The 22,344-nt window shown below is 38.0% G+C and overlaps 1 protein-coding gene across 4 annotated transcripts in view; it reads left to right on the forward strand.

The window, feature by feature from the left end:
• Wdr33 (WD repeat domain 33) overlaps positions 1-22,344 on the forward strand; it is a 98,026-nt gene that overhangs the window by 44,350 nt on the left and 31,332 nt on the right. Inside the window, exon 8 of one of the 4 annotated variants that reach the window (XM_074070459.1) lies at positions 5,086-22,179. The exons of the other annotated variants lie outside the window; for them this stretch is intronic. Coding sequence (XP_073926560.1) covers positions 5,086-5,162 — 77 coding nt within the window. The 3' untranslated portion in view covers positions 5,163-22,179. Of the gene's footprint in view, positions 1-5,085; positions 22,180-22,344 lie in introns of those variants that run through there. 4 annotated transcript variants of the gene reach the window in all.

Here is a 22,344-nt window from a genome sequence, read left to right on the forward strand (position 1 = left end):
TGTTTTCAGTTTTCAAATATAGCACTTAAGGAAAGAACATGAACCCTTGAGTACTCACCACTCAACTTTAGAAAAAGAATAGTAAGTTTCTGTGTGCCCCTTCCTCATTGCATTTGACTGTAGTTGTTTTGCTTTTTTCTTTTTTTAAATTAAAATGTTTTAAGGACTAGAAGTGTGGTTCAAATGGTAGAGAGCCTGCTTTGCAAGTGTGAAGCCCTTGAGTTGAAACCCCAGTACCACCACACAAAAAAAAAGTTTTAAAATTGTATTTCTGAATTAGCATACATTAATAACCAAGGGAATTTCATTGTGATAATTCCATACACATATGCAGTGTACCTTGAACAAGTTCACCCCTCCCATTATATTTCCATTCCTGCTCCCTCCTTTTCAAGCAGTATTTGGTGGCTTTTATTATGCTGTCTTTGTATGTACATGTGTAGAGCACTTTCAGCTCTGCTTTTGAAATGTATAAAGACATGTTTATGAAGTTTGAGTGTTCTGAAAAACTTATTTCTGTAAATGTTACCTTTGCAAGACCAAAGGGAGAAAAACACTGTTACCTTTAAAAATACAGGCTGTAGCAGAATAATTCCTTCCACTGACCTGGCATGTGTTAATATTAAAAGCACTTCAAGCACGTCTTAATCACCCATACTACCATGTGGATCTGTTTTACACGCATACTCCTATTTTCTCTATCTGTAGTGCCTTGTTTGTTTATTTTTTTGTGTGTGTGTTACTGGGGCTTGAACTCAGGGCCTCACACTTGATACACAAGCACTCATTTGAGCCACTCCATCAGCCCTGTAGTGCCTTATTTTGAAAAAAGGGTTCATGTAAGGCTGCTATCCTGAAAACACTGGGGAATATAAACTTATGGAAGGTTCTTTATTTATTTAGTTCTTTGGTGGGACCTGGGTTTGAAGTCAGGGCTTCTCATTTGCAAAGCAGGTGCTCTACCTCTTGAGCCAGGCCTGCAGTCCTGGTAGGTTCTCTTTTGTGTAAATTATTATCTTGGTCTGTTATGAAGGGAAAAGACTTAATATTTAATGCGCGGACTTAATTATTTTACTTGGCCCTCGTCCTGTTTAATATTTTTTTATTAACCTAGATGACTTGCTTTACCAATTTATTATTGGTGATTCAAAACTACACTAGATTTCAGGATTATAGAAGATACTATGATGTTAAACTCACTAGGCACTTAAAAATGTAAAATTTAACACAGATAAATATGAAGGCCCTCTTTTGAGTTTCTAGCCTCAGAATCGGATTTGTTAGACTTGCTTGTTAGAGATCCTGTGAAAATGATCCTGAGTTTTAGATGACTTGGTGTGAACTCCTTCCAATGAAGGAACAAATTCACTAAAAATAGATGTTCAGTAGGGTGGAGCTTCATTTTTGAAAGGAGTTGATTAGAATGGTGAATTGATCTGGAAATCAGGAGGAATAGTAAAGGGAATTTGTCCCTTTACTCAGTATTTATCTTGGTCAGAAGAGACTTAGGAAGGCATAGTGGCATGTGCCTGTTATTCCCAGCTACTTGGGAGGCTTAGACAGGAGGGATCACTTGTGCTTAGGAGTTCATGGCCAGCCTGGCCAACATAACGAGACCTGTCTCAAAAAAGGGCAAAAAAAAAAATCTTAATAGAAGGTTATAGTAATTTTCGGATATTTATAGAATTCTATGTAGAAACAGAATTTGGGTTTCCTTTGTGACGTCTAGAATATAATGGGTGGGAATATAGAACATTGAATTTGGATTTAATTACAGAAAGTTTTTCTTAGAGAAAGAGTAGAGATTGTGCTGTTGTATAAGCTATTGGGCCTCTCTTTGCTGAAATTATGCCACGTTTAGCTAACCTGCTGTCAGGTGGATATATTGAAGGTAGTCCCTTTTTTAGATGGATGGTTGGGTTTGATAATATTTAAGCTGAATTAATTTTTCTGTTAACTATAGTTTCATTTTTTAAGGTAGATCCCAAAGTCTGAAATTTAAGCATGTGAACATACGCTTATAAAAGGTGAAGTGAGTAAGACATATCTCAAGGAGATGTTGTCAGCTTCCAAGACTTTTTTTTTTAAATAGTGAATGAAACCTCAAAATCTTAATGTTAAAACATTTCAAAAGATATTTGTACTTCTTTTAGCTGTTTACACAAATATATATAATGCACAGATTTCTTTTTTGGGGAGGTACTGGAGTTTGCACTCTGGGCCTTATGCTTGCTAGGCAGGCGCTTTACTACTTGAGCAAGCTCTTTTTTGTGTTGTGTATTTTTGAGATAGGGTATCATGAACTGTTTCCCCAGGCTGGCTGCAAATTGCGATCCCCTGATCTCTGCCTCCTGAGTAGCTAGGATTACAGGCATGAAAGTGCACAGATCTTAAAGGTAGGGTACAGTGTATTTTTACATGTTTATATATCCATCTAACCACCTTTAGATAAGATATAGAATATTTTCAGTACTCTAAAGATTCCTTCATTGCTCTTTGCCACCTTAGCATTAGTTCAGGCTTTGAAAGATATTTTCACTAAATTACTTTTCCTTTTTTTCTACTTTCAAGTTTATTTTGTGATTTTGTGGTTTCTGTTACCTCACCTGTCATTGTGTAGAATTATCTTAATTTCCTTTTAATGATTCTCCTCTATGTTTTGCAAATTCTGTTTTATTTATCTGGTTAACTTCATCTGGTAGTTTCATACTACTAAACCCAGCGACAGATGGTATATAGTCCATACATGGTGGGTTGTGCATATAGTCCTGGCTGTTTGGGAGGCTGAGTCAGGAGGATCCTTTGAGCTTAGGAGTTTGAGGCCTAGAGTTGGGGGCGGGTCGAAAGGGGGAGGCAGGATTATAACCGCAGGCTCTTGACCTGGATACTACTCACATTTTTAGACCTTAACAGCCATGTGACAGTGGGGCAAGTTACATGCATAAAATGATCATTAGTAGTAGCACCGCCCTTACTGAATGAGTTCTTATGGAAATTAAACCAGCTGATTCATGAGCTCCTTACCTAGTGCCTATACATAGTGTTCAGTGTTAGCTGTTACGTAATTTTCAACGCCAATTTTAGAGCCTGCCTTAATACCTCTGGCTTATTTAAGAATAAAAATGGTTATTTCAGAGGTGTACAGGTGTCCTTTCATGTCTTGTTGGGGGAAGGGTTCCAGGACCCTGGCCTATACCAAAATCCGCAGATGAGTCCCTTGTGTAAACTGGTATAGACATTGCGTATAACCCACACATCTTCCTACAGAGTTTATTTTGGTGCTAGGGATAAAACCCAGGTCCTTGTTGCTAAGCATGCTCTCTGCTAGTGAGGGATACCTTCCAGCCCTCATCCTACATACATCTAATCATCTCTCGATTATTTGTAATAATTAATACAGTATAAATGCTTGGGAATAAGGACAGGGGAAAAAGTCTGTACAAGTTTAGTATAGACCCAGTTTATTTCTACATGGTTTTTGTTCCAGGTTGGTTGAATCTGAAGGTATGGGACACACAGATACAGATGGCTGACTTTATTTTCTCTTTTTGACTATTGCTCATTATTATAGTAGTACAGGTTTTTTATTTACAGGTAGTCCACAAATATGACCACTTCTTTAAACAAAATTGTCCTGATTTTCTAATGTTTCAGTGTAAAAATGTCAACAGTTACAGACCTAATATAGACCTTTTAAAGTTCTTACAGAAGTATTTAAAGCTATTATCTTTTTAGGTGGGTTGAATTTTTAATGATTACCCATTGTGGTGCAGGGGAGGTGCTTGGTACTTTTGTTGATTCAGATATACGAGGCACTGTGTCTCCCCTTCAGCATGGTTTCTAACACTGCCTAGTTCCCCTGCATGTTTCAGATATGTTTTTTGAGTTGACAAAGTACTGTAGTGAACAGGAGTGTGCTGTGTATATTGGCAATGAATAGTCTTCACTGCTCATCACCGTGCAGCAGACTGTGATTATATTGGTGTTTAAGCTGTTTTGTTAGGAGAATGGTTGGTTTTCTTCAGGGGGAAGAAGTTTTTTCCCTGCTGACCAATGTTAGTCCCAGGAATCATTCCCTAACTCCATAACAAACCAAAAGGAAAGTATAGTGAGTAAATGGTAGCTTTGTTTTGATGTCTTTTTTTGCCATCTTGGGTGAGTAATGTGTTATTGTTACAGAACTTAAGATTTAAATATGGCAATCTGAAATCTGTTCCAGCCTCATGGTCACCCACTGCCTCCATCCCATCAAATGTGTCAGGTTGACAATAGACTGGCTGGAGTATAACCTGATCTGTCCTGAGGTGTAGTTTGTTGCAGGTTGGGGGCCAGATTCATACCTTGGAGGATGTAGCGGGTGGGACCTGACCAAATGATTGTAAAAGACAGGGATGATATTAAAGGAGACTCCTGGAATTAAAGAGCATTTTAAGTTTTATGCTTTCTGAACTTAAATCCTGTATCTTGAGGTAAGAGCACCTGCCTAGAATTGCTTTAATTTCAGGTGGTTTTTTCTTTACATTAAAAAAAATTTTTTTTATTTTGGTGGTACTAGGGTTTGAGCTTAAGACCTTGTACTTGCTAGGCAGACACTCTACCACTTTAGCTATATCCCAGTCCCTTTCTTCATATTTTAGACTTGAAAAATTTACCCCCCTAGAGTGAGAAATAATGTTATTTTGGATAAGAAGCCAATATTAGAAATTCCAACCTATGAAATGGTAGACATTTGAAAGATTTAGTTGGTATGGAGGACTGTTGTTTCAGTCCTTTGAGAAGGTAGCATGCTGGGGACTGGGATTCTTGTAAAGGGTAAATTTTGTCACAGTTGTGAGGTCTAAAGTTTAAAGAGAGAGTACACAACACAACATAATGAATGGTGTTTTCATTATTTTAGGATCACATTTGAATTAAATATGGGTCAAAATTGATTAGGCAACAACTCTGCATTTCTAAACAATTTTAGGAGAGATGGATTTAGTGCAAAAGTCAGCCTTCCTAGTGGGTTACTTGTAATACCCTAAAGCTTTAAAATGCAGCTTGTTTACTTTCTTTCTTTCTTTCTGTCTTTATTCATTCATTTAGGAGGTATTGTGCTTGAACTCAAGGCCTTGCATTCAAATGCTCTACTCCTTGAGCTGTGCCTCCAGCCATGCTCCTGAAATGGAGCTTATGAACACTGAATCTCTTGTTTCCTAAAATACGTTATCTAACTCACCACATGGGCTTCAGGAGCCACAGACTTCCTTTTCCGACTGCTGAGTTACACAGACATCACTTGTAAATAGCTTTTCATTGAATAAACTGTAACAATTCTTTTCTTTAAAAAAAAAAACAACTGATTCCAGCTATGGTGGGGCATATCTATAATCCCTGCATTTGGAGGCTGAGGCAGGAGGATGAAGAGTTTGAGGCCACCTTGGGCTATGTAGTGAGACCCTGTCTCAAATACACAACAACCACCACGGAAAAAAAAAAAAACCCTCGTCATTACATCGAAGTTAGGATTTTGAACTGCATTGTAGCATCAGGAAGATGAGTTTAAATCATTTACGTTAACAGATTTTCATGACCCATAAAATGCATCTATATGTACACATATCTATTTAAAATGCAGTCAGTTTTCGGTGTTTACAGCACGATATGCAATACCTGTGGAAGACAACGAAGGAGACAGTTTTCTGTCAGCCAGAATTCCCACACAGTGCATATACCTCAGAATGATGTGCCTTTCAAAACAGTATTTTGGATCTCGGGCAGAACCTCCAAACTTGCATATTCCAGGACAGGAAGGAAGCTGTTGGAACTTGGGCAGCTGGCACATGAGTACCCTATGTATCCACACCCTCGACGTGAAAATCTTCCCCTTTTCTGGGTGATGGGTAAAAGCTTCTCCAATAGAAGCTGATTTTATAGTTTAAAAAACATGTTTTTTACCCTTTTTTGGAGATGGAGAGGGCTTGTTGATTATCATTCCCCTCAACCTCTTTAAGATTTCTTGGTTTTGCCTTTTATTTTTTTCCAGTCCTGAGGATGGAACCCAGAACCTGTACATGCTAGGCATGTGCTCTGTCTACCACTGAGGTAAACCCTAGTGCTAGACCTCCAGGGTTTTTTTTTTTTTTTAACTTTTGTGTTAAACAGATAGGTATGCAAAAAATAATTTTAACTTGTATGTTTTTGACAGGGTGCTTGTTTAGTGTCTATAGTAGACTCGTGTTACAGAAACTTATTTGTGCTATGTTGGCATTTTCAGTTTTTATGCCTTTTGTTAGGATATGATTAATACAGAAATAACACAGAACTGAAAAGTAGGAGATTTTACACACTAAAAATATTCTTCAAGCTGGAGGCTGATGGCTCACTCCTGTAATCCTAGCTACTCATGAGGCAAAGATCAGGAGGAGCGAGGTTTGAGGCCAGCCTGGGCAAATAGTTTGTAGGACCCTATCTTGAAAAAACCCATTACAAAAAAGGATTGGTGGATTGGCTCAAGGTTTAGTCCCTGTGTTCAAGCACCAGTGCTGTCAAAATAAAATAAAATAAATAAAATCTTCAGGCAACTGAGCATGGTGAGGCACACCTGGAATCCCAGCACAAGGGAGACTGAGGAAGAAGGATGAAGAATTTGAGTTCAGCTTGGGCTTCATATATCTTGTTTCAAAAAAAATGAAAAACTGCATACAGTTGTGGGGCTGCAGGTATAGTTCAATGATAGAACACTTGCTTAGTTTGTGTGAGGCTCTGGGTTCCATCCCCAGCGACAGGAGCAGCAACAAAAATATTTCCATGAAAGAGTGTTTTATTTTCTTCTTCCTACCTAACTTGTTACATTCAGATATTTGAGTAGTTAAGGTGAGTACTTTTGTCCTGTGCCTTAACAGTTTTCAGTATGATTGTCAGTAATGGTTTATTTCATCTGAACTATTCAACACATTTTGGTATGTGGTCTTGACATTAAACATAGCATGGAATAAATAGCATGTCAAAGTCATCCGTAGCTCCCCTCCCTGTTATAAGATATGTATTAATAAATTGTGTTTTGAAGTAATTTTTTAAGCATGGAATATGTAGGCTAATTTCATTCCACTATTAGTATTCCTAAATTCCAGTGCTCTTCAATCCAAGACCACCAGGAACACACTTGTAAGTTCAACAAGTCGATTTACTTATTTCATCAAAGTACACAAACCGAAGGTAACCTTAGAGTCAGTAAATACAGTGTTACAAAGGGTCTGTGGTAGGAGTTGAGCTTTGATTGGGTTATTTTGTGGATGTCTAAGGAGGTGGTGACTTTGTCTTGATTGAACACTGTCAGAAAGTGAAAGCAAACATATGATTGGGTATTAATTGGGAGGGTAGACTAGAGTGAGGATAAAGTTGCATGTAATTAGTAAACAACTAGTATTTGGTGGGAAGACTTACTGTTTGGAGTTTTGTGGATTATACAGTTACCTTGTTCTGACTTAACCTTATTATGGCCTCAGAATGACTACATTTGTTACAGATGTTCAGTGAGCTTGTCCAACAGAACACAATGATTAAGTTGTAAATGTCAGAGTTGTTTTTTTTTCCCCTTGTAGTACTAGGGTTTGAACTCAGTGTCAGATCACTTTGAGGCTTGGCTGAGAACATAAGATCAGTTCTCAGAGGACAAGAATTACTCCGCCCCCCCCCCCAAAAAAAAAAATTCGTACCCATCTGGCAGCTCACACTGAAGGTAGGTCAAGATTTAATAGCAGTGACATATGTATAGGTTGGGACAAGGACAGCAATACCATTAATTAATTTTAACAAAACGGCAGTTGGAATGTATTTGGTGGCGTGTTAACTAGTGTATGCCATTTTTCTGCTGACTCTTAAGTAATTTAGTAGCAGAGCGTCCAGCAGCTCACACCTGTAATCCTAGCTACTCAGGAGGCAGAGGTAGGAGGATTGTGATTTGAGGTCAGCCCAGGGGAATAGTTCAAAGACGACCTACTTTGAAAATATCCAGCACATAAAAGGGCTGGCAGAGTGGCTCAAGTGGTAGAATGCCTCCCTAGCAAGTGTGAGGCCCTGAGTTCAAACCCCAGTATCAACAAAGGGTGAAAATAAGGTAGTAGCTTGGTGGTTGAACATGTTTTTAAGAAATAAGGTAACTGAGTTTTCCTGCATTAAACTCTGTTAATCCAAGAGTTTACCTCCACTGTTTAGGATTTATGAATTCGTTTTTAGTGCTTCATGTGCTGTTTTCTTTATTCCTGGGTGGTCAATTACTCATTTTCTATATGGTCAAAGTTAATATGAAGCAGTAAGTATCAAAGAGATTTTCATAAGCTTTGAAGATGTATGAAGTGTCACCTACCTTACCATAGCAAATTATCATCATTATAAAATTCCTTATGAATTGGCAGGTTGACTGTGAGCAAAAAAAAAAAGAAACCTTTCCCTGCTTACTCTCTCTGCAGCGATAAAACCCAGTGCTCTGTGTATATTGGGCAAACATTCTACCACTGAGTCACACCCTTAGCTGAAAGGCCATGTGTTTTTGTTTATTTGTTTTTTTTTTTTTTTGCAGCACTGGAGTTTGAACTCTGGGCTCCACCTTTGCTAGGCAGGTGCTCTTACTTCTAGCCAAGAAAAACTAGGGTTTTACAGTTTTACTTTCCAGCTTAGTTATGTGCATCAGAGATCACTGGAAAGGTCTTTGTGTTTATAATTCCTGTGTCCTATGTGTCAGATGAGATACCACATACTGGGTGTCTTCGTGAGCAGTGCAAAGTATAACTATATATTTTTTGGCAGTACTGGGATTTGAACTCAGGGCCTCAGGCTTGCTAGGCAGGTGCTGTACCACTCCTGCCATTTCCACCAGCCAACTTTATTTTTATTATTAATTAACTAATTAATCTTTGATATTACTGGGATTTAAACTCAGAATGTAGAGTAGCCACTCTACTATTTGAGCCACATCCCTATCCTTTTTTTGCTTTAGTTATTTTTCAAATAGGATCTCACGTTTTTGTCTGGAGCTGTCAGACCACAGTCTGGGATCAAAGGTGCACACTACCACACCTGGTTTAGTTGAGATGGTGTCAGGCTGGCCTCCAGCCATGAGCCTCCCTATCTCCACTTGCTCCTGGCCTTGGAGCATCATTTACAAAGATATTTTTAAAAATCTTAGTGGTGTCTTAATTTTATACAATGTATGTTTTAAAATAAGCACTGTGTAGTTATATGATAGTACAGAGAATAATATCTTCGATTAATGAGGTATTTTTGCAGCTTTTGTGATGATAGAAATGGTAACCTTTTAAAATCATATTTATTGACATCTGGTCATGAAAGTCTGGTGATAGCTTTAAAACGTAGAGAGCTGCAATAAGATTTCTTCTGTGTATTCCCTTCAAATCATAAATTGATGGTATGTCCTTAATACTTTTTTTAATGGTACTGGGGTTTGAACTCAAGGCCTCACACTTGCTGTGCAGGCACTCTTACCACTTGAGCCACTCCACCAGCCTTTTTTCATGATGAGTTTTTTTGAGATAGGGTCTCTCAAAGTATTTGCTGCAGTGGCTTCAAACTGTGATCCTCCTGAGCTGTGTCTCCTGAATAGCTAGGATTATAGGTGTGAGCCACCACTGTGCAGGTCCTTAACATTTTTGTCATTAAGTAAAAACTGAGTAAGTTTAAAACAGAAAAGTTTGGTTTGCAGACAGAACATAACCATGAATCCTTCCTAAAATTCAGAGCACATTTGGGTGGTATCACATGAGTAGAGAATTCCTCAAGTCTAGTACTGTTAGACAAGCACGACATTATAAGCCCCTTCAACTAGTAATACTAGTTCTGCCATTGATGTAGAGAAACATCCCATAGAAATGATGTCTCTCTCTCTCTCTTTTTTTTTTTTTGGTCACTGAAATCATGATAGCTCTTTCTCTTGTTATTTTTGATGATTGTTTTGTTTTAGAGATATAGGCCTCACAATGTTGTTCAGGCTAACCTTCAACTCCTTTTTTTTTTTGTTTGTTTTGTTTTTAAATCTGTCCTCCTGTTTCAGCCTCCTGAGTGGGATTACAGATATGCTTAATCAACTTCTTTTATGATAGTTTATTTTTGGTGGGGCTGAGCTTTTAACTTTTTTTTTTTTGGGTGGTAATTGAGTTTGAACTCAGGGCTTCACACTTGCTAGGCAGTTTCTCTCCCACTTGAGCCACTCTGCCAGCCTCTTTTTCATATTGGGTATTTTAGAGATAGGGTCTCTCAAGCCATTTGCCTAACCTGACTTCGAACTGTAATCCTCCTCATCTCTTGCCTCTGAGTAGCTAGGATTATAAGACATGAGCCACTTGCCTCTGGCAAAAAAGTGGTTAGAGAAGAATTCTTTTATTATTTTAGAAAGTTTAGAGTTTTTTTTTTTTTTTTTTTGTCATCGTTATTTTTTTGGCTGGGACTGGGCTTTGAATTCAGGGCTTCATGCTTGCTAAGCTGGCACTACCACTTGAGCCACATTTCCTGAACTTTTTACTTTTTATGATGGCTTTGAATATTCATAAGAACCTTGAAAACATTTTAGAATGGATTTAGATTACAGAAGCTTTTACATTTTTGTTCTTTGTTAGGGCAGTAATGACATTAAACTATTGTTGATTTGGAACAAACTGAGTTTGAAACTTCTTTTGTTTTGAGACAGGGTCTAATAATAATGCTGGGTAGCGCAGGCTGGCTTCCAACTCGAGATCCTCTTGCTTTCACCTTCCCAATGCTTTTTTTTCACGAATGTGCCACCATACCTAGCAAGATTACAAGAGTCTTCTCCTAAATTCCACCCAAAGATTTCTGACTATTTCATACAAAAAATTTTGTCCATTGTATGTTTTCTTTTTTTGCAATGTTGGAAATAGAGCCTAGGGCTTCACACATACTAGGTAAGTAAGTGCTCTACCACTGAGTTATACCTACAGCCCATTTTAGATTTGAAACACTGTGTAATTATTCAGATTTTTATTTAATTCGTAAAGGCATTAGCATATTCTATAGGTACCACATTTCAGGATTGATAGAGAAATTATGCATAATCTTTTATATCTGTGTCTGTAAGTTATGCATAGATTCCAGAAGGCATTTTCAGATAATCTGTATACATAGGAGTGGGATACATACATAGCTGTGTTCATGTTTCTTTGTTTGATCCCCAGAACCAAACAAACACCACCACCAACAACAACTCCAATAATTTAGGCCCTCAGGTTTGTGATATATTCTCATTGTTAAAGTGCCTGGGTGGTAAGATTTTTTAGCTTGAAATTAAATCCGTTTGAGCAAAACCCCACTTTTGTGATTCCCTACTGGTCCTATCATGTATTATAATCTTTACATTTCCCTTTCTATGCCCCATCCCCCATGTGGGGTGTATGTGTATGTTTTCAGGATTCAACCCAAGGCCTGGTGAACTACACCCCAACCGCTGTGAAGGACTGAAGTAGAATAGTGCCAGTTTACTAGATCTTCATAGACAATGATGAGTCCAAGTGCATTCCTAATAAGCCTCTTATTTTTCTATCAAAAGGGAGGGATAAGGCTGCCAGGGCAACATAGGAATACCCCTTCTCAAAATTTAAAAAGAAATATATGAATGTATGCACATACTATATATATAACTGATGTGCTGGCACACACATGTAATTCCAGCATTTAAGAGGCTGAGGGAGGAGGATTGCAAGTTTGTGGCCAGCCTCAGCTACATAGTGAGTGAGTCTGTCTCCAAAAAAAAAAAAAAGAAAAGCTGGGTGCTGGGTATGGTGGCTCACATTGTAATTCCATCTACTCAGGAGGATGGAGGTCTGAGACCATCCTGGGCAAAGAGTTAGCAAGATCCCATCGCAAACAATAAAGTTGGATATGGTTGTATGCACCTGTCATCTCATCTACACAGGAGGAGTAAATAGGAGGATTATTGTCAGAGTGCCCAGCAAAAAACAGGATCCTATTTGAAAAAAAATTACTAAAGCAAAAAGAGCTGGAGGCATGGCTGAAGTGCTAAAGTGACTGCCTAGGAGGCCCCAGTATCTCCAAAAATAAATAAAGGCGGGATAAACTATTAGATATATTGCTGTCCTTAGAATTTAATGACAGGAGAATATAGTATCATTACTTTAATGGGTAAGTGATGAGGAAGAAGAAAAATTTAACACTGTTGAGCCTTTGCTTTAGATCTCCACAATTCTAGGTACACAATTTCTACTTGACACAAACTTGTGTTTTTCTCTGGTACACTTTAAAACATTACTCAGCTAAAGTCTACAGTTCTGACTTTGAATCCTGCCACTGGGCAAATGTTTCTCAGCTTCATCTCCTTGTCTATAAATTGAGACTAATGCTCCCTGCCATACGTAGAAGCCTTTCTCCACAGTCCAGGGAAAAGTCATGTATGTTAAAGAAAGATGCATAATTTAGGAGAATGTTAGAATTGATGAGATGAAAGGTTTATGTAAGGGAGGAGTTTATTGAATAAAAGATTTGGATGGGGGCTGGTGGAGTGGCTCATGTGGGGATAGAGTACCTGCTTAGCAAGTGCAAGGCCCTGAGTTCAACCCCCAGGTAGTGCAAAAAATGAGAAAAAAAAGTTTGGGTGAGATGTGATTATCCTATTTTCAGTGGTGATTCTTAAATTTAGAAGTATCACTGATAAAATTAACTGTATTGTTATCAACATATAAATAAATAACATTGCCTTGAAATTGAACTATGACTTATTTTTAATTTTTTTATTTGTATGAATTATTTTTTAATCCTTTCTTTACGTTAGTTCTCAGACCTTCACTCTAATCTCAGAACCATAGGCTTGCCTAAGGAAACTCACTCCCAACGTTTCCATGCCTTAACCCAAATTCCTTTGTTAGTTATTCACTGACTTTGTTTTTCCCCTCTGAAATAAGAGTCTCACTTTGTATTGCAAGATGGCCTTGAATTGCTGACCCTCTTGCCCCAGCCTCGCATGTGCTCAGATTACAGGCACATGTTCACCACCATGCCCAGCCCAGCCTCTTGTTTGTTTTTTGAATAGATAATATATTTGAATCTGAGAATCCAAATACCTGCTGTTTTGAATTCTAGATAAGTAAACTCATACTTGTTGAGTTTATCTTCTATTATAGCAGAATATCTTTCCATTGCTACACTTCGTTAAGTTTACAATAACTTGAAAAAACATGAAGGCCAAAAAATGGTCTGTCTTTGTGGTATGGACATTTGAATAGGCATTTTAATTTTTTGTTGGATCAAAATCAAAACCCAGTTATGAGCATTTGTGTTATATAACCAGAACTTTGCTTGCCTTTTAAGCCCTCAGTCTATTTTCATCAATCTTTGATTTTCTGCTTTTATTGTTGGTGTTTCTAATAATGTGTTCTGAAAGAAAAATTATTTCATAAGCACAGTGGTGAGAGGCCTTCATTCTGCCACATTGCTTTGGTTTTATATTCAGTGTGATGATTGAAGGTGAGAAGTCCATACCAGAAACTGGGAACTTTGTGGTCCACATGTTCTACATCACACAGGTTCCTCAGAGCAGAGAAGCAGTTGTTGCTGCACATACCTGGTTAACCAGCATCGATTCTATTGCATGATTACATGATTTCTGTGCACTTGCCTCACAAAAGAAGTACCTAATCTCTGGTAACACATGTACACAGACGTGTTCTTCAGAGTACAGCAACCACATCACTGAAGCCTACTCTCAGTTTGTATTGTACACAAGTGTTCCCAATACCTGGTTAAAGCAGATGTACTTTGACCTTTCCACATCTTGTCTTGTGATTGGGAAGATGACAGACGATGAGTGTAAAGGCAGGCTCTGTTACATTACTGACTTATATGGGATCTCACTTGCAACTTGGCTTCAGTAGCAGCATCGCTCCCTAACCAACCAAGCTGAAGACCAAATGCAACACTAAGATGTGTTTTCCACAATCACGCATGGCAACAAGTATATTCTGTCTTGTATGCATCCCGTGGAAGTAAGAATCGGAAAGAGTTGTAAGGTCGATTCACACAGTGTGTCACCTGGAAGGCTGATATCTGTGGTACAGCAGTGTTGGGGGAATGCAGGGGTGGAAAGGTAAGGAAAGAAATGGGTGGACTTTATGTGCAAGTTGTTTTACTTGAGAATTTCTACGTTTTACAACAGTAATAAACATTCATAGAAAAGTTCAAATGATTAGAAGTAAAACATCACTCTCCCCCTCTCAATCCTCACTTCCAGAGGTAAGCACTATTCTCTTAATTGTTTGGTGTTCATCTTTCGAGAATTCCTGTTCATATACAAGAATTAAAGCAAAGATCTAAGAAAGGGGCTTTTACACTACACACATTGTTTTGCTGTTTGCCTTTTCTTATTGCACACTGTATCATCTTTCCATACCATTACTCCCCTGCCCCTTTTTGACTGCCTGGCAACATTTCATGGCATGTAGTTTCAATCTTACTTACCCATTCCTCATTGATAGGCTTCTAGGATTTGCAAGAGATTTTTGCTGAGAATTGTGCACTAAGCTTCTTTGTACCTTCATGTTTGGGTCTACTTATGTACTTTTCCCCAGAGGTAAAGACTCCTGCTAATAAACTCAGTGGCTCAAAGGGCCTAAATCCTTAATCTTTTGGAGGATGAATAGTCCTCACTGCCCAGAAATCATTAATGATGAAGTTTAAGAAAGTTACTGTTTCAGGAAGTAGCCATCATTTAAAATTTGAACCTTGTTTTTAAAAAAATGACAAAAACTACCCATACAGTTAAGTCTTTTCTCTGACACTATATGGGGCTGAGTCTTGAAATGTGAAAATCTGCCAATCTTGTATTTCTCCCAGAGGATTTTTTTTTTTTTTTCAGTAGTGGGGCTTGAACTCAGGGTCTAAGCCTTGAGCTGCCCCATCAGCCTTTTTTTGTGAAGGGTTTTTTTCAAGGTAGGGTCTTGTGAAATATTTGCCCAGGCTGGCTTCAAACTGTGATCTTCCTGATCTCTGCCTCCTGTGTAGCTAGAATTATAGGCGTGAGCCATGGGTGTCCAACTCTGTAAGTAATTTTTTAAAGCACATTTTTTTTTCTTGTGGTAAATAGAATTTTATTTTTATTTATTTTTTTGTATGATACTGGGCTTTGAACTCAGGGTTTCTTGGCTTCTTGGTGCTCTACCACTTCAGCCACACCACGAGCCCCTTTGTGTGTTGGGTATTTTTGAGATAGAGTCTCTTGAACTATTTGCCTGGGCTGCCTTCGAACCTCCATCCTCCTAATCTCTGCTTCCTGAGTAGGATTACAGGTGTGAGTCACTGGCGCCTGGCTTAAATAATATCTTTATTTCTGCCTGGCACCTATCCTGAAAGGTAAGGAATTGAGTGATCTTAAACAACCAGTCATGCCTTTGGCTCCTGTTTTTGTTATAATGAATTGTTTCAGTGGTTTCCTTTATAGCTTTGTTTTTAAATCTTAATTTTTTTTTGTCCACCTCTTTTAGGCATTATTTCTCTACTCACTATTAGGTTTTAGAAGAAAATCTGTCCCTTATGTTTTCCACTTTTCCGCCTTTTATTTCCCTTCACATTTCAAAGATCTTAAATCATTTTATTCTCTGCAACTTCAATTATCTGTGGTTCTCTTCCCATTTAAAAATTCTACAAAATGAAAACCAAAACACAGCTTTCTGCTGAGTGATTCTGTTGGTCACAGAACAAAGTAGTGTAATTGGGACCTAGAGAAGGAATGACTGTGGCAGGTTTTCTGTTTGAGAAACAGATTCTGTTTGCTTAACTCTTTCCCTGTCATGCCATAGTTTAGCTTACTGTTGTTTTCTTTATAATTTTTAATTACTTTTCCTTTTTTCTTAATGTCACAGAAACAATTTTATTCTGGCAAATTTTCAGCTAATTTTGCAGTTTGGATAAATTGATTGTGTTTTTGAGGACATTTTCACCAAGTTCTCTGAGTTCTGCCCAAATTTAAGGAGCTGTTTCCTGTGCCAGACTTCAGTCAGACTGGGTTTTATTTTGTAAACAAACACTGTAAATCCACTAATTTCAGTTTAATGTTCAAAATTTTTTTTTCTCAGAAACAGGGCATGCAGGTAAATTTCAAAATTCTTGTGTCTAGAAGATCTTTAATTTGCAATTGTGCTCAACTCACGATTTCTCTGAGGTGTTAATTCTTGGCCGGAAGTCCTTTTCCCTTAGAAATTTGAAGTCTCCATTGTCTTCCATCAGTTTTTCTATAAAGTTGGATGCAATTTTGATTCTTCAGGTTTTCTTCCGGCTTCTTTAATTGGTCTTTTCCTCTCTGAAATTCTTGTCATTATCATTGCTATTTAACTGTGTATGCTTCCTTGGAACACTTTAATTTTCAATATCATCTTTATTCCATTCAGTGGGTTTTTTCTTTTTTGCTGCTTCCCATTTGGCTACATATCTTACAGAATTCTTACCAGATGATTGATGTCTTGGTACTGTCTGCGTTGTGTTACTTTTCTTTCATGTTTTATTTTATGCCCTTTCTTAGTATTGGGAGGTTTCTGTTTTATCTTCCAAAATAGTAATTTAAGCTTCAATCATGCCTAATCTGTTATTCAGCATTTCTGATGAAATTTTATTTTATAAATCATGTTTCATTTCCAAGAACTCTTTATTATCCTGTGGTCTTTCCATTTTTCATTATGGCCAATTCTGTTTTGTTTTTGCCAGGTTTGTCTCTAGCGTGATAGGCAAGTCCTCTACCACTGAGCTACACCCTTAGCTCCATATGTCTGTTTTTACTAACTGTTTGTGTGTATGTTGTTTGGTATGTCCTAGTATTTCTGTTTGTTTTCCCTAGAGCCACTTAATCTGTTGCTTTTTCTTGTCTTTCTCTTTTCTTGTTTGACTTTTCTCAAATCTCCAGTGACACTTGATAGCCTCCCTCATGCTACAGTTATAGGCATGAGCCATCCAGCCCATCTTGGTATTCTGATTTGAGTGGTTAGTGATCTTGTATTTCTTTTGCAGTTGTTTAAGTCCACTTAACCTAAAAGCTTCCTCTTCTGGATGGTAGACTTCACTGTAGATGTGTGTTTGTAATGAGGTGGTGTTTTGGGGTGGCAATACCAGAATTGCCAAAGTAAATGCTTTGTATTCTGAGGTGGATTGCTTTAGTTTATTCTGTTCTTGGGTGGATCTACCTCCTTCTTTCTCCTCTTTCCTTATTCCCTCCTTCCTTCCCTTTTCTCTCTTTCTCTTCACTTTCTCCTTTGCATCTTTTAGGTCCGTGGTGTGGCATTTCCATATGCTTCATTCTCCAGCCTCAAATCCGGCTGTAGGGATTTTTCCAACTTACTCTTGCTTTGTTTAGAAACCAGTTTTCTGGCTATACCTGAGGGCAGCAGTTCTAGTAAACTGAGAGGCCACCTGGACAAAGTACACTGTGAAGAGTCCTGGAATTACCCTCCACTGCTTCATCATAGCCCTTGTCACTGAATTTAGAGCCTTTTTCAGAACCAACAGCTACAGTCATTCCTATGTTTTGGGTTTCATTTTTCTCTGCTCTCATTTATTCATCAGTATGAATCTCTCTTTTTCAAAGAATGCCCACATTTGCGTTCAGGTATTGTCAAATTTCCCCAAAATTCGCAGGCAGGATATACCAGTATTGGGAAGTACGTACATCCTGTGCAGACCTTTAAAAGTAATTGAGGAAAGGGCTGGCATCCATCATTTTACTTGGCACTGAGATCATGATTCAATTCCAAAGCACACTTCCCTTTCACAATAGTGACTGAGGCAGTTTTCATGACTTGTCTTCTTGTAGTCTCCCTACTTTCATTATTTCTTAAGAAATGTTACGTACTAAAATTTTAAGTGTGTGTGTGTGTGTGTGTGTGTGTGTGTGTGTGTGTTAAGCCCAGTGTGCTCCTGCATACTAGGCAAGCATTCTACCAGTGAGCTACAACCCCCCCCCCCCCAACTCCTAATTACATAGTAAAGCTTAAGGTAACCCATGGCATTGGAGGATTTAGAGGTAAGTGATCAATTAAAGTAACTCAAAGATACTTTTAACTTTAACTTGAGTTAAATCTAGCATTTCCCCTATATGTGTCCCCCTGAAATGTGTTAATATTCTTTAAAAATAGAGGAAATGTACAGAGAATCATCAAATGTTTATACCATAAGTGAAAAGGAAGTGGATGGTATGTTGTCAGTATCAGAGGTGACATTTTAGTCCAGTGGAGTCTATGATTATATCAAAAGTATTGTCTTTTTTTAGGGAGAAGGTGGGAATCAAATGTAGGGCCTTGTGTATGCCAGGGTGTTTTAATGTCCTTTTTTTAGTGATCATTTGAAAACTGAAATTGAGCAGTCTTACTGTGTTTGGGAAAAGCTCTTACGGTGAGCTGTTTCCTGGCTTCCGTACTCTCCTGGTAGCAGCATCTCTTGCTGGGTAACTAGGTTTGTATGGAATATGTGTCCCCATGATGACTTCTTTTCAGGGCAGAGATGGAATAACAATGAAAGTTCTTAGTCATTGAGTCTTCAATATGTGTGCTAGGCATGATGCTGGAGTGCTCCATGTTTTCTTTAATTCCTGAGATAATCCAGTAATTGAGTGGTAATCTCCATTTTATACATAAAATATTAAATCTTACAGGGATTAAGTAACTTGTATGAGGACACAGCTAGTAAGTGACACTTGAGGTTTAAAGGATCTGGTTTACTCAGATCTTTTTTGTGGTACTGAGATTTGAACTCAGGCCCTGACAGATGCCCTATCAACTATGGTCTAGCATGTGCTGAACAGCACCTGCTTGGGTGACAGCTAACAGAGCCCTTCTCGTGATTCCACTTGCAACTGACTGGGCATTTTGTGCTAGTCTCATCTCTTGGCCATTCACTTCCCCAGTATCTTACCCCTCCCCACTTTTTAATTTTTAAAAGACAGGCTCTCACTGTGTAGCCCAAGCTGACCTTGAGCTCTTGGTCCTCCTGTCTCAGCCTGTCTCAGTGCTGGGATTCCAGATGTGCACCCACCATGGCTTCCTTATAGGAGGGAAATACAGTAAGTTGGAAGTGGAAATGAGAATTGTCTTGATTTACTCAATACTGCTTAGAGAGGAAGGTGGAATAAAACAGTATTTTATATAAGAACACATTTTTTAAATTCTTTGTTTTTCAGTATGGGAATCAAACTCAGTGCTTCATACTTGCTAGGCAAACACTCTACCAACTGAGTTACCTTCCCAGCCCACAATTTTGTTTTCTAATACAATTTGTATAGTTTTGTTTATTTTTTTACTCTCTGGACTTTTTGTTATTCATTCATTCAGTAGAGAACAAGAAGATGGCACCTTTTAAACACCTCTGAAAGGAAATATTGGCTAATGTTTATGATATATTAAAGTTTAATTTCAGCTGGTGGGTATTTTCCTAGTAAGCAACACTTATTTCTACAACAGAAAGATTTTTTTCTATGATCTTTGACCAAAAGCTTAAAATTTCTTGTGTATCTTTTATTTTATGCCTGCATTTGTAATAAGGCTCTGGCTTGATAGAGAATTCTGGATTCAGTCTTTTTTCCTACTTCAGTACTTTCAAGATTTTGTTCCTCTGTCTGATAGCCATTGTGTTTATAAGAGGTTTCATGGTATTTTGTGGAATATCTCAGCTGGGCATTATCTGATACTTTCGATTAGACTTTGGGTAGTGGGTCTTGGGAAGGAAGATCACAAATGCCGTTTTCATCATGCCATGTTGAGTGTGTACTGTCAACATGACTTTCTTGTTATACATCTTGGGGCCTACCACGTGCTTAGCAGGCACTCTACCACTTGAGACACACCCCGAGCCCTTTTTTGCTTTACTCATTTTTCAGATAGGATCTTGCATTTTTGCCTTAGGCCAGCTTCAGACTGTGATCCTCTTACTTGTGGCCTCCCATGTAGCTGTGATCACAGGCATGTACCACCACACCCAGCATGTTTGTTGAGATGGTGCCTTCCTAGCTTCCCCCTGGCCTGGCTTTGACCAAGACCTTCCAAATCTCTGTCTCGAGTAGCTGGGATTACAAGTGTGTACCACCACACCTGGTCCTCAGTTCATCTTTTCACCTAGCTTTTGGAAGGGAGATTTACTCTAGGAGGACCCCAGCATATCACTTGTCTTGTTTTCCTTCTTGATTCTACTTCTTCCTTTTTTTAGGGGTTTTAGTCATAACTTCTGTTCATTTTTGGCCCAGGTTATCTGCTTGACCATTGAGTTACACGCACACCCCATTAATACCCTTTGTTCTAAAGGACGTTGTGGGACAAAAGTATTTCCCATCTCAGATAAACAACCAATACTGGTGTTAACATCAAGCACCTAAGAGCACAGCAGCAATGAAGTTGAAGAATATTTGGTTGTTAACATTCTTTCTCTTAATCTATTTTTTTTTAAAGTGATTAAAAAATTTAAAAACCTAACAAAAGGGAATTTGCTGGTTGGCACAAAACACTGCAAAGTTGCTTCCGGTTATTATAATTGAAAAATAAGAGGACTGATACACATTCTAAATATTTTAGGCAGTATTTTGGGAAAATATTGTAGACTTTCCTGTTGTAACAACGTCCACCTGATTCTTTACCTTCTTTTTACAATCCTGAAGGTTTTTCTAAATACTGTCTTTAAACTTGATTCAAATGGAAATTGTGCTCTTCCTTGTTTATAGCTTCTCCGCCATGTTATATGTAATGCACTTACCAGCAGTCTGACATGTAAGTTTCAGCAAAAGTTATTCCTGTATGCTTTTATTTGACTCAGATACTATATATTTCTTCATACATTTAGAAGAATTTGTTAACTTTGATGCCATAAGAACATAAGTAATTTCATGGCATTAAGTGTATTAGGTGTATGTGTGATTGTATTAGGTGTAAACTATGAATATACTTGACAGTTTCTTTCAGTCACCCTTTGTCAGTTTTCCATGTAAATACATAGCTGGTACAAATCAGTGTAAACCAGTTTACCTGCTCATGCAACTGTGAGCAGGTAGGGGACTGCTCTACAGTTGCATTAAGTTAAGTAGGGGACTGGCAAATTTTGATGCATCTGCCTCTATTCCATTGAGTTCGCAGTTTGTGTATTGATTGCTCTTTTGACAGCATACATTTCAAAAGTTTTTACAGACTTCATTAATACTTCTGAGCTATCATTTAATTCTAATCTCATCTTTGCATTTTCTGTAATCTTTTTTTTTTTTTTGAGGAAGTATACATTACAGATATGGTTGAAGGCTACTTTGTGTGCTCCTCCCCAGTCCCTTCTCCCTTGCCATTGTCTCTAATGAATTTAGAGTCATCATTGCCAGACAATACACCAAGATAGCATTTCAGATTTCCTGAATCAGTATTCTGCTGAACGTGGCACTGCTCTGAGCAAAGAAGACTCATGATCAAATCCTCCCACATATTATTTATAATATATGTCACTAGCACTGAAGATGCTCAGACATGGGGGAAATAAACTTGTCCATGAAAAAAAATTCATCATTGCCTAACATTTATGATTACAAATCCCTCCACCCACAGTTCTGTATGATGTTGCTTGAAACACACTTTGTGAAAACTGCCTAGAGTTGTACCCATTCTGGAATTAACTTAATTCTGTAGTTTTTCACTTATGTGACTTTTTAGATTTGGATGACAGGTGCTAATCATAATAATCACTCCCAGCCCAGTGGTGTTGATTTTTGGATCCTGGTGAGAATCATTTTGCAAAGAGGGAAGGTAAAATGCTAAATAAAGTGTACAAGTTATTCTCCTATTTTTCCCAATTCTTTAGTCTTTGGATCTTCTGACGTCTAGCTATGGACCATGGCTTTGCTTATCCTTTGCCTTAAACTGATCTGTTACATTCTATGTTTTTATGGCTGGCAGCAGCCTGAGTTTGCTGTTAATGTTTAACACATTTTCTTGAGTGACAGTTCTTCAACTGTTAATATTGTACATGATGGTACTTGAATTCTTTGTTTGCCTATTTCTTCCTGTATTAGAAAATCATGGTGCTTTTGTAAGTTATGTATAAAAGAAATTTTTCTTAACGTTTGTTCATATAATGACCTGATCCAGGAAAAATAAAATGGGAAAATGGACATTTTTTCTGACCTTCAAATAAAAACTCACTGTATATTGGTTTTCAGACTGCTTCCCGAGCCTTGGGTCACATGCACTGTCTTAAGGTAGGGCTGTTTGTCTATGCGGGATGACAGACCCCTTAGGATCTGATGAGATTGTGAAGGAGGGGTGAGGTCCTGGGGCAAAACACGTACAGGAAATTTCACATAAGCTAGGGATCCTCCTCCAT

This window comes from Castor canadensis, chromosome 4, assembly GCF_047511655.1.
Source record: "Castor canadensis chromosome 4, mCasCan1.hap1v2, whole genome shotgun sequence".
NCBI lineage: Eukaryota > Metazoa > Chordata > Mammalia > Rodentia > Castoridae > Castor > Castor canadensis.